Source organism: Labeo rohita, chromosome 10 (assembly GCF_022985175.1).
Source record: "Labeo rohita strain BAU-BD-2019 chromosome 10, IGBB_LRoh.1.0, whole genome shotgun sequence".
Classification (NCBI taxonomy): domain Eukaryota; kingdom Metazoa; phylum Chordata; class Actinopteri; order Cypriniformes; family Cyprinidae; genus Labeo; species Labeo rohita.
In genome coordinates this window covers 21,092,536-21,105,632 of record NC_066878.1, presented here as the reverse complement: position 1 = coordinate 21,105,632, position 13,097 = coordinate 21,092,536, and the positions used below count along the sequence as shown (strand labels likewise).

The 13,097-nt window shown below is 38.1% G+C and overlaps 1 protein-coding gene across 3 annotated transcripts; it reads right to left on the bottom strand.

Moving 5' to 3' along the window:
- Positions 1-127: 127 nt before the first annotated feature.
- skor2 (SKI family transcriptional corepressor 2) lies at positions 128-12,750 on the bottom strand. 3 transcript variants are annotated; one of them, XM_051121935.1, is made up of 10 exons: positions 12,523-12,750; positions 11,348-11,414; positions 5,771-7,586; positions 5,182-5,245; positions 4,996-5,073; positions 3,508-3,573; positions 2,473-2,571; positions 2,257-2,324; positions 977-1,039; positions 128-758 (listed from the first exon to the last, which is right to left on the bottom strand). In XM_051121935.1, exons 3-9 carry the CDS (start codon positions 7,553-7,555, stop codon positions 980-982), a joined length of 2,220 nt encoding a protein of 739 aa, XP_050977892.1. In that variant the 5' UTR covers positions 7,556-7,586; positions 11,348-11,414; positions 12,523-12,750; the 3' UTR covers positions 128-758; positions 977-979. The 3 variants fall into 3 exon arrangements, with proteins under 3 accessions (XP_050977892.1, XP_050977894.1, XP_050977893.1); XM_051121937.1 differs by having other exon boundaries at positions 3,508-3,570; XM_051121936.1 differs by lacking the exons at positions 11,348-11,414; positions 12,523-12,750 and adding an exon at positions 8,708-8,889.
- Between the last annotated feature and the right edge of the window lie 347 nt (positions 12,751-13,097).

Here is a 13,097-nt window from a genome sequence, read left to right as displayed (position 1 = left end):
CAGTAGAAGTCACGTAGGTTTAATTCAACACATACAAAATCAATGTAAACCCTAAAAATGCACATAAATATTATGTTTTATATATTTCACATCACTAATTTATTTTCTTTAATTCCAAATTGTGCTTGAATAAACAAAAACAAAAAAGGCATTTTAAAATGAATGGTCTTTTTCATATTATAGACTTTTAATTATCCACATAAATAGTAGAGAAACTACAAGAACATATTTAAATACATTTGCATGAACAGTTAATAATAACATTTTTAAACGTGTGTTTATGTCAGTGTTGTATTTAAACAGGCAAAACAAGAAAGGTTTCCACACTTTCAGATTGCTCTTAGACATCAGCCACCGTACAGAACAACCTGTTCCCGCCTCCTTTTGTACATTTACAACCTATAGCTAATATCATTGTACAGTTTGCTCAATAAACAAGTGAATGCATGGGTAATAAATAAACTTAAAGTCCATAAATAATCAAAGAGGGGTTACTGTACAGGAAATACGTCAGATGAACTCTAAATCATTGGTAGATGCATTTCATAGTACTGTGTGTCAGTCAGTACACTGATGCCATTTGGTTTGATTGGAGAGATGGACAACGTTGAGGTGATCTGTCAATGGCAGCGTTCAACATTTTGATCCCGTGAAGAGGTCCGTTGTGCTTGATGATTCCTCATAGAAATGGGGATGATTTCACCTCTTTGTGTCAGATGATGTTGAGAGCAGCTTGATTTTGTTTCAAACCAATTGACCTAAAACATACAACAATTGATATAGTCACTATGAGTTCTCAAAATAATCAAGAATATCAAACATGTGATGATAAATTAGTGCTGTTTGAAATATAAAATCAATTAGGCCGAAAAATCATAAAGCTGATATTAAATCAACAACATATTTTACTGACTTTTTATTATTTGATGAAGTAACTTCAATGTAATATAATACAACAATAACTTCTGATACTTACCATTTAGCTTTTGTTTAGATGTGTCCCGACCTTTTCTTTTCTAATGATGTTTGCATAGGGAATCTACAAAAAATAAAAAATAAATAAACAATTATGAAATCAGTTAATACTTGGACTCTCCATCAACAAAAAAACATGTATCCATGAAGTTTTAAGGAATATATTGTCTATTTAGAGAAGGGATGACACTAAATTTGCTTGATAAATTATGTTTAATGAAAATTTTGTGTCCTAAATATTTTTGTAATGTAGTAAATGCACTATTTTCTACATTATAATACATTCAAAACTCTGGACTCAGTCATTTTTTTAGTTTATTTATTTATTTATTTATAAATCTCTTCGTTTTACCATTTTGCACAAAAATACAATAAAAACAGTAAAATTGTGTAACATTTTTATAATTCAAAATCGTTTTTTGTATATGAATGTATTTTAAAATGAAATTTATTTCTGAGATGCAAAGCTGAATTTTTAGCATCATTAATCCAGTCACATGATCTTTCAGAAATCATTCTAATATGCTGATTTGCTGCTCAAGATTCATTTATTATTATCATTATCAATACTGAAAACAGTTTTTGCTGCTTCATATTTTTTAAGGACACTGTGATACATTTTGTCATGATTCTTTGAGCGAAAGTTTGAAAAAAGAACATTTATTTGACATAGAAATATTTTGTAACATTGTAAATGTATTTACTTTCACCTTTATTAAATTAATGCATTCTTACTGAATAAAAGTATTACTTAAAAAAAAAAAAATCAGCGGCGCTGTCTATAAATGTAAAATACCCTGTGACTATATTTCGCAATAAAGGCTTCTTGTACTTTATTGCTTAAATGTGGTGATACGACACCGCAAGGAAGCTTGCATCTTCCGAACTTCATTATCTATTCGTCTCTATAGTTGTCTGCGTTACAGAAGTTCAGCTTTCAATCTGTCATACTGTAATCTCTCCTATATGATCTCCCCTGGCTTGACGGATGGTGTTGAACTGAAAGAACACACAGTGGCAGTCTGCCAGCATCATCCATGTGTTAAAACACAGATGCACCAGTGATTGATGCCGCCGCGCTATGCAATGTTGAACCAGTTCTAGACAACAAAAGATTACGAGACACCAGATCCTGCTGCTAGTCTGCTGCTCATCTTATATTGCTTCTTTAACATAGATTTAGCTTGCTACAGCAGATTACTAATACAACAGGGCTGCATGTGGGATATTTGTATGATTTATCAGATAAGAAATTATGACCTATTGCAGAAAACTCCTTACCATCTGTAACTGCTGCACCATTTCTTCCCTGTAAGCCAGTTCTCTCTTCATTTGGTCCTGAAAGTTATCTGTAGGATAGCAGAATATGGGATATTAAAAGTCACATAATGGCTTAAAAGATCATTATGAATTTGCACTGTCTTACTGGTTATATAAAGCAGGTTCTGTGATTTTTCACATGCTAAAATGTGATCGTAAAGTGAAGTAAGGACTTACGGAAAACTGGAAATGGAGAGCTGCCTTTCAGAGCGTGAAACTCCTGCTCCAGTCTCCTCCGTAAATCTATCTGTTCAAGGAGAACTTTCTGGAGTTCCTCTGAAGGACAGATTACACAATAAATCAAGATCAGACTCTGAGCTGTGCCCAAAATATCAACTATTACATCTAGAGTAGTTACAAAAATGTATTTTGAACTTGTTGTAAAAGTTTGGGGTCAGTAGGAGTTTTTAAAGTTTTCAAAATAAGTCTCTTCTGCTCGCTAAGGCTGCATTTATTTGTTTACAAATACAGTAAAATCAGTAAAATTGTGAAATATTATTACTATTTATAAAAGCCATTTCCTATTTTAATATTTTGTAAAATGAAATTTATTCTTGCGATCAAAGCTGGATTTTCAGCATCATTACTTCAGTCTTCAGTGTCACATGATCCTTCAGAAATCGTTTTAATATGTGACCACAAAACCAGTCATAAGTGTCAATTACGCTTTCCATTGATGTATGGTTTGTTAGGATCAGACAATATTTGGCCGAGATACAGCTATTTGAAAATCTGGAATCTGCGGGTGCAAAAAAATCTAAATATTGAGAAAATCACCTTTAAAGTTGTCCGAATGAAGTTCTTTGCAATGCATTACTAATCAAAAATTTGGTTTTGTTATATTTACAGTAGAAATTTTACAAAATATCTTCATGGAAAATGATCTTTATTTAATATCTGGCATAAAAGAAAAATCGATCATTTTGACCCATACAATGTATTTTTGTCTATTGCTACAAATATACCCATGCTACTTAAGACTGGTTTTGTGGTCCAGGGTCACAAATGCTGATTTGCTGCTCAAGAAATATTTCTGATTATTTTCAAAGTTAAAATCAGTTAAAAACAGAAAATCAAGATTCTGTTACATTGTAAATGTTTTTACTGTCACTCCTGATCAAATGAATGCATCCTTGCATTGTATTTCTTTCCAATAAAAATTTTACTGACCTCAAATATATTGTTTGATAAAGTCTTTACTTGTCATCTCACCTTTTTCCATGTTCTCAACATCCTTCTTGAGCGATACGGGAGAGTTTGGGTCTTGGCTTTGGTCTGCTGAGCAGAAAAAGAGATTTTTTTTAAACATTTTTTTTCTAACACATGCAAGCATCCATTCATGTCAGTTTCTAAAGAGTTGTGTTTCTATTAAAGACACACATCATGCAGTTCTACCAGTAACCAGTAGATGTCAGTCTGACAACAGGATATTTCAGACAAACATGTTTGACTTCCAAAGCAAAATAGAAAATATAATGCTATTTTGCTGGAGTGAGGAAATGGTATTCATATATTATGAACATGGTATGACTGCATATTTACTGTAAACATAATACAGCAACACATAATATAATATGTATCTGACTCCACTCTGATTAGTGCATTTGAATGCAGTCATTAAAGAGCCCTTGCGATATTCCAATATTGTGAAATTGTGAAAACGGCTGATTTCATTAGTATAACTGCGCTATTGAATCAAGAAATAATTTGAAACAGTTTTGATTGCAATCCTTAGGAGTCGGTACGTCCGCACGGCACGTCCGCCGCCTGTGTTTTTGTGTCTATAACGCAAATGGCTCAAATGAAGTGATCCAACACGTTGGTATAATCTTCCCCTCACTCGACCATCTCTCTCTCTCTCTCTCTCTCTCTCTCTCTCTCTCTTCTCATTTCCCGTCTTGCCTCCTTAAGCCGAACAAGGCGTTCCTCATTTGGAAAGCGGTCTTGTTCTCGCTCTCCTCCTCTCTCTGTCTCATTTGACAAGCAAATTTGCAGACAGTGCCTGAGGATAACAACCTCGTTTGACAGTCAATTAACCGTGAATAGTCAAAGCCAAGGCAGTTTGCATTATATAAATGGAAAATTAGATTATTTTTTTTCTCCTCCCTCCCAAGAAACAGAACTATCTTTAAGACACTGCCGTTAGACTCTTTGGAAAATCAGAAGTTCTAATCACGTTTCCCAGTAGCCCCTCGGAGACATTTAGCAATCAGGCAAAGGTGGTTTCATTTAATTTGTTTCATGTAATTTTTTCAAATATATTATACGTTATATGAGGAGATCATTATCGGCTAGATAATATAAATGTTGCCATAGATGTCATAAAACACTTTTAATGTCTTTCTGACAGATAAAAGGCAATAAGCTATGATCTTTCTAATGGAAGATTTCGCCAAGCAAAAGGCAATTATTTCCCTCTGATATTGTTCAAATGGTGATTGTCACCTTCCTGCCGTTGAGCTGATTGTCTTCCTGAACTGTTATGGCTCCCTACAGAACACATTTTCCCAATGACATTGTGGAGAGAGCTGCTCCATTTTAAGAGTGCGGCGAGAGTATATTCCAGCCCGTATCTTTTATATTTAGATTAATCCTAATATCCTTGCAGGGATGGGCTAGCTCCGCTGCGCAAATTATTTGGCGGCCCTCTTGCTGTAAGTGGCGGACGTAAAGCCCAGATAAAGTGCCGTGCGTTCTTACTTGGATTCTCCCGCCAGTATTCGGGCGCCGACGTTTCTGTCTCTGGGACGAAAAAGCTGCTTTGCTCTTTGTTGTCATCTGAAAGAAAAAACATCAAATGTGAATGCATGCACATTTTTTAATTGGTTTAAATATATAACTATGTTACTACTATGTTATAACATATATTTTGCATTCATTGCTCACCTGAGATGGTGCTTTTGTTTTTGCTCGCATACGCCGGCAGCCCATCGTCTCTGCTCTTGTGAGCCTGCAACCATAAAACACCAGCGATGTCTGATTAGAACTGATTCATAACACCAGGCCAAAGGTTGAACATAGAGCAACAAAATATATCAGTCAGCCAAAAGCACACAATTGATTAGCCTTGAGAATGACAGTGCTGTTATATTTTATATATGATCCTGATGTTTATTCGGCTTTGTCGTGCTACCGAGTTCCTCTAGATAAATCAATGCACCGTGTGCAGCGCACGCTACGGCTAATTGCTAAAGAATTCCCGTTCCGATTCCTGTCGCTCTTCCCGCTCAGTCTGTTAATGTAGCGTCAGAGGGTTAAAGATTAAAAGGGCTAATAGGCAGAAGTGACAAAGGGGAGCAAACATAATGTCGCCATTAAACAAAACACGACTGGGCTTATTAGGAGGGATCAAAGAGCTCTGAATATTTCATTTCTGCTGGGAACGCAGGCTATCAATCTTGTTATGCATATGGACCCTGCCAGCCAATGGCCCGCATTTAAATAATTAGTTAAAGTGCCTGGAGGGAATATTTACATTTCTGTACGCCGCGCTTTCCTCCAGCGAGGCGTGAACGGGGCTGGGGACTTTGAGGATGGTGGGCGGACTGACAGCGAGGCCGGGTTTGTCCTCTGCTGAGGTCTCGACGGGAACCGTCGGGAAGGAAGGTGCTTCTTTGGCCTGATCCCCCGCGCTGCTGTCAGGAAGCCCGCGCATGTGCAGGCCGCAAGGCTGCGGGGGCGTCTGCGGTGCACGGCTGGCGAAATCCTCCTGCTCCTCGTCCTGCTTCGTCTCCACGTCCACTTCCTGCTCCTCATCGCTTTCGCCGCTGTCGCTCTGGTAGCTGCAGCTGGTGCCAGGAGAGAGGTGCCTCTCCGGACCAAAGTCCTCCAGGCTGCCGTGGAGCTTGGCGATGCTTTCCGTGTCTTTGACCACCGGGCGGAAAGCGGAGTGGTAACTGGCCTTGCGGGCTTGCAGCGAGGGAGCGTCTAGCAGCTTTAGCCAGCCTTCTGGGGCGGGTCGTAGGTCCGAGGTCACGGGCGGGCAGTCGCTCTCGAAGAGCCCGGACCTTGGGTTCGTTTCCAAGCCTGAACCGGCATCGCCCTGTTCAGACAAATCCAAAAAGGCTTGTCTGAGGGATGGGCTCTCTGTGAGGGAAGAAAGGGCATTCGGTTGGGGTTGGAGGTAAGTGGGCACTGGAATACCCCCAGTTGCCCTCGGAGGCCAGAACATGCAAAAGGGCGGGTAAAAAGCGTCCTTGCGGCCGGGCCAAAGAAGCCCTGAGAGGCCGCTGTTTTTCTGTCCGTTGGTTGCCTCACTGTCGTCTTTCTTTTGCGGGCACAGCCCGAAGGCTGGGAAGGTGTAGGGGCTAGGGAATAGTGACGTCGTTGGGAACTTCTGCAACATCCCAAAACCTTTGCTCGGGACTGGAATGACCGGGTAACTGCGTGGGGCCTTTCGAGGCGAGAGGCTGTTGCCGTCCAACTCATCGTCGTCCTCATACCTGCCTCTCTTCTGGGCCAGCTCCGGAGAAATCATATGGGGCAGAACTGAGTTCACGGCTTTCACAGCTCCCATGGACGAGCAGTTAGAAGATGGAAGCGCCCTCTTGCGACTTCCTCCGTTGAACATGGCTTTTACGTCCTCCCACGCAAACATCAGGTCCTCCGGCGGCGTTTTGTCTGACAGTTTAAGGTGTCGACGCCAGGAGTTGAAGTTGGCGGCGTCTGGCTGCGTGTACTTGGCCTCGGGTGTGCGGTGCGAGTGGAAGATGAATTTGTTAGGGGAGAAGTACATATTACAGTAGGAGCACTTGATGCATTTGGCCCGGGAGCTGTTGTAGCGCGCCGGGATAAAACTTCCCCGGCAGCCCCAAGCGCATTCATGCATCACGTCGAACGCGAAGTTGTCTGGCAGCTTGGGTGGAGAATTCTCACCCAGGAAGGACTTGCAAAGTCGCTCCGCTTCCCGTTTGGTGATCATGCCGCAGCGGCGGGAGGAAATGGGCATGGCGCCAGCCCGCCGGAGGATCTCGAGCTGGACCGGGGTGCACTGCACGCAGGTGATGCCAAGAGCCACTCTGCGATTGTGGATCTCGTTGTAGCTGTAGTTCTTTAGCAGGGTGTTGGATATCTGAGCCAGGCATAAACGCTCTTGATTGTCAATCACCAGCGAGACAATAGGCACCCCGTAGAGGATGACCTGCCCAACTTGGTTGGGCTTAAGGGAGGATCTTGGAGGCGTGAGCGGCTCCTGCTGAAATGAACTCGGTGGGGTGGCCATCACAATGTTGTTTGGTCCAGGCAGAAGACTCTTTTCCATTCCTCAGAGACCACTGAATGGAGATGTTTGTCTGTAAACACATTTTAAAAGGTTAATTTAGCAATAAAAATGTGGAGGAATCAAAGAGAAAAGATGCATTAATTTATTTATGCACACACTCTTAAAAATAAACGTGAAAAAGGGTGTTTTTGCGGTGATGCCCAAAGAACCTTTCAGTGAACAGTTCCTAAAAACAACCATTTTGAAGAACGTTTTAAAAATCTAAAGAACATTTTTCGACTATAAAGAACCTTTTCTGCATTTGAAAGTTCCATGAATGGAATCTTCACAGAATCATCGATGCCAATAAAGAACCTTTATTTTTAAGAGTGTATATTACTCTGATAAAAGTTATTACAAGATGTGGCATAGTTATTAAATAGAAACCAGAATTTTATTTCACTGTGCCAAAAAAAAAAAAAAAAAAAAAAAAAAGAGAGAGAGAGAGAGAGAGAATTAACCAACGTGCATAATTAATGCAAAGCTTTTTTATATGTCAGAACATATTTTTTGTAGATCAGAATATGATGCGGGTAAAATAAAAACGAGAAAAAGGTGACGATGTTTAAATAAAAACGCTCTCCTTCTACAGGAGAGAAAATGAAGATGCTGATGTGATCGCTAATAAAAGAAAACGAATTTATATGTACTTAAAAAAAAGAAGGAGAAGAAGAACTAAATCAGCGTACCAGCAAAATGCAGTGATTAATTTTATTCCTTAAAGACCCTGGAAAGCTTTTTGTCTCGGTGTAAAATTGCATAAAGAAAATGTAATGCTTTTAATACTGTGCGATTTATTTTGCAATATTTTAATCGCTTTAATAACATTTGGGGGGAAATAAAATATAGCGAAATTTGCTGACGGTTTAAGCAGATTTTCCTGTAGAATGTTCTGTCGGCCTCACCGATCTTTTCCGACTTTTTCATACAGAATACAAAACGTCGCTTTTTAGGTTAAGGTAATGTATAAACTAATAGGATAATATTCGGCTAATAATAATAATAATTTTCATTTAATTAAAAAATGCAAATGTGTCTCCACAATTTAACTTTTTACTGCCAGAACAAAGTCACTTTAAAAGCCTAAACCTAAACAAAAACACATAATTTTTAGACAGACTCGGAGATGATAAAAAGTTCGTATTTTCTTACCTCCGCGCTCTGTCGGAGATGTCCAAACGCTACAGAATTCAAATCATGTCGCAGCCTATTCCACATAAGAAATTAGAAATTCGCTTTCTTAGGCGGTCAACGAGAGCACGAACTTTATAAATACAAGCACGATAAATGGCCAATATCACGACAGGCTTCTTTATCGAGTCCGGTATCAGTAGTAACAGTAGTGAACGCGCGTATAAGCGCGCGTCTCACACACTGGCTCTTATTGCCGGAGCGCGTTGTGAGTGATTGGCGTGGCTCTGCCCCTCTGAAGAGCCAATGACGTTTCACTAACTGCCACTCAAACACACTAAAGAGAAGCTCCGACAGGAGCCGCAGGGTGATGCCGCGCCGAGCCGAGCGCCTGGAGTTCAAATCTGAATTAGACGGAAAAAAACACCCGAGAACCAGCCGTGCGCAATCGGTATAACAGCATGGGGAAGAAGAGAAATTGTTTCATAAATAAATTGTGTTTCTTTAAAATATCAGACCATAACGCGCTGAAAGTATGTAGAATAAACCATTTTCGCGCACTACTTAAAATATGGTTTACTCGCAGGTTTTATTTTAAAACCCGAAACTAACGAAGCTAATATAAAATGTATTATACTAATATGATGGTGTAAAATAGTAATAAACACTTTAATTGTTTATTTGTTTCCGACTATTTGAGTTCTCCGCTTTAAGCATCCAATCACATTTTTGAACTGTATAAACTAGCCCGATTTTGTAATCATGTCTTTTTTTAAGTGTACAGAGCAGTCAGGTAGTTTTTATTAATGCGTTATCATTTCGTTTTGAACATCTGCATCGCCACACACTGAAACTGTCCAAACTGTCAAGCCATATTGAGCCAATTTCCACGCGTTCATAAATCAAGCGAAAGGGGACAAATGTCGGCATGTCATTTTTTCATCATTATGAGGGTAATACATGGGCTGTACGTACTGAATCGACCACAACTGAGAATAAAACTAATCGCTTGATGCCGATGACACGTTGTCCGACAAACTGTCTCATCAATAACATTTCTATAATAGCAGGTGCACTATTGATCCGAATATGAAAAATTACTATTATGTTAAAAATGCCATCATATTATTATTATTTTTTTTTTTTAGTAGTAGGCTAGAGTCGAAACAAAGACTCAAATAAATGTTTTTCATTTTAAATGGGCTTTTAAAAATTCTGATGACATTGCAACGTAATTATAATAGGAATATTGGGCTTAATTGTGACGTTTTCATTTTGCCGCGATAATAGAATTAGTACAAAAGGTCAAGTGTTTTGAAAAGCCAAGTCAAATTGACAGGAAAGAGAGGGTCCCATCTGCAGCCCCCTAAACCTCATTTAGATCCCATCCCGCTGGCTTTTGTCTCCCAATAGCCAAAGAGCACCTCATACGACCCCTCATCCCATTACAGGAATATGAAAAAATATGATATGATAGATACACTTCAAATTAATTGTTCACACTGTAGAAAAACGCCCATAAAGCTTAAAATCACATACCTCACATATGCTTCAATAATTGTAACATTAAAATGCCTTAACTTTGGTGTTTGTATATGTGGATTTACATCAGCTATAGTTGTGTAGTTTATGTTTATGTCTTATTATCAGTAAAAAAAACTACTTAAGGTTTATGTTTATTAGATCTCTGCTGATGATGATAACTATTAACATGTTAACACGTAGGCCTTAAATCATACTTCATGTCTGCTTGATGCATTGAACTTCATCTATATGTATGTTAACCCTACTGTGAAATTAATCATGCGTTTAAAAAATTACTTGTGTGACCTGTCAGGGTCAATACAGAAGGAAAAAAAGGGGGAACTTAATAGCTACAACAATAGGACATTACACGCCAAATCCATCATCTAACCAAATATACCTCGGGCTAACTGTTGTGTTTCAAAACAAATGAAACGTCTTCACTTTCTAAAGCAGGTTTACTTCAATGAATCTGGCTGTAAAGACTCCTCTCTGACCTATAATTGTCACGAACAGAAAGTCCCACAGTACACTGCGGTCTAAATAGGCCTAAGTACACTGTCCTACATTATAATCCTTATTTAATGCTGGAGGTCTATCAGAAAATTGCAAGACTAAATGCCGCTTCATCTGTGAAGACTTATCAAGCAATATCATTTAAATACAATCTCATAAAGCATTTGCAGATGTTTCGTCCTTGATTGTTTAGTCTTGATTGCATGAAATGCATGAAATTGTTACTTGCATATAGTTCAGTATGCTGACTTCTAGTATGGACAGCGTATATATTATTACTGTAAGGTAATCAGACTCCATGCATCTTTTTGATTGAACAGTGATACAGAAGACAGTAGCAGACAGGTAAATAGGGCTAGAAGTCGATACAGTGTGGTGCCACCCATAGACTTTATGGAATTATGAAATATGTATGATTTAATTAAATTGCAATAATCATGAAACAAGGAATCACAGAATAATCCTGTTTATCTTAAATAAGATTCATTGTTATGCAATTAATGAAGATGGTGTGAGATGCAAAGAAATGTTTTGATTCATTTAAATATTGCTAAAATAAATAAAATGATTTTTGCTTAAATATCTGAGATATTTTGTGTCAGTGTATGTTGGTGCACATACCTTTTCCAAAGCTCAGGAGAATCGTGTTTTCTGTTTTCAGCTCACCTTCTGCAACATCAGTCAATCCCTGAAACGGTCAAAAACATATTTTAGCCTTGAACAGTCATAAATTACAGATTTTTTAGTGTCCTTCACGCCTCACAAGAGCTTGATTGATAGCTTCATTCGTGTTCATGAAATTATAATAATCTTTTGTAACACTAGTGACCTTCTTGACAAAAAATTAAATAAATACAATACTATTTACGACTATTGCTGGTTGTGAGATTAAAACAATGAACTATATTATAAAAGTTTTTTAAGTTCTTTTCTGCTCTAAGCTCCTCCCATTCTTTGAATACCAGAGGATGTAGGTAAAATAAACGGGCCTAATTAATAATAATAATAATAATAATAATAACAACTTGCCATCACAGTTTTCAAAGAAGTTTTGTCTTTAATAAGACATTTTCGTTTTAAAAACTGGTCCGACAAATAAATGCACGACAAAACAAGATAGCTGGTTTTATATAAACCTACTGATATTATTGTATAGCATAAAAGCAGCTGAACATCTAGCAACAAATTGTCTACTAAAAATGTAACCATTAATAATTAATTGTTTTTTAAATAAGTAAAATCAAAGTGATTCAAAACTTTTAAGCTTCAGTCATCATTGCACTTTTTTCGATCACTTTATATTGAAATAACCTGACGGAGATTGATCTGAAAAACTGAAATCCAAAAAATCCGCGTAGAAACGACAGAAATTATTGTGACAGTTACAGACGATATTCAAACATTTTAATGGAAACATTTTTAGAATGTAATTTGTTACAAAGCGGTAAACATTCTTGAACTTTCAAACAAACACGTGAGACGAAAAGTTCGTACCAAATCTTGTTTTATATGCTTTTTAAACTATTTTGGAGATTTGTCAGATATTTATAAATGTTTTCAAGCATGAATAAATACCCAGAAGATATAAAATAGTAAACGCATGAAATACTAACAGCTTTGATCACGATCCACAACTGACGTTGTTGTACGTTTTTTTCATATAACGAACAAGTAAGAAATTAAACGTAGGCTTCTATAAAACACAAACGCGACTATCCAGTCGTTAAAGGCACTATTTTACATCTGACACAATTTTGAAAACTTTAAAAACGCATTCAAAAAGCTGAAGCTCTTACCTCACACGGACCACGCGATAGCGGCGTGTCTCGCTGCTCCTCCAGATCACGCGTCGCGCGTTTCTTGCCTTTTGTAGGATATTCCAAGTACAAGCTTTAGAGATGCAGCTCTGTGGCTGACAGTGGACTGATGCTGTCGTGCTCTTTTGAATCACTCTGAGTCAACCGCGCGAAGCATGAAAGCAAATATAAAGGCATCTGCTGTGCATTGCTCTCCTTCTCTGGAGACGCGCTTGAGAAATGTGCTCATTGCAGCCGGTGCTGTCATTGAACTTCACATCCCAAAGAATCTCAAAGAGGTGGGGCTCTTTACAGGATGAGAACATGGATAATGGCATATCATGTTTGAGCTTTCCTGTATGAAAGTTGTGAAGGAAAGTATCTCTTTTTTACACATTGGTGACTGAATCTTGATAACGAGAATATGAAATTGTATGCCATTGACAGCGAGATCTGAAAACTTTATTTCTTTGCCATGAAGAATATTTTATGGAAAATAAAAAAGGCATTAATCATTTTTGCACACTCTTGTGAATTACACATCTTTATGGACATATATTTGAAAGTGAGTTTGC

What these genes read in the sequence shown, in the direction of transcription:
- skor2 (XM_051121935.1), bottom strand. Translation starts at nt 7,555, where the DNA reads ATGGAAAAGAGTCTTCTGCCTGGACCAAACAACATTGTGATGGCCACC. An exon ending in TGTTGAGAACATGGAAAAAG is followed by an intron (nt 2,572 to 3,507) that starts GTGAGATGACAA and finishes TCTGTCCTTCAG; the next exon opens with AGGAACTCCAGAAAGTTCTC. An exon ending in CTCTCCATTTCCAGTTTTCC is followed by an intron (nt 2,325 to 2,472) that starts GTAAGTCCTTAC and finishes GCTATCCTACAG; the next exon opens with ATAACTTTCAGGACCAAATG.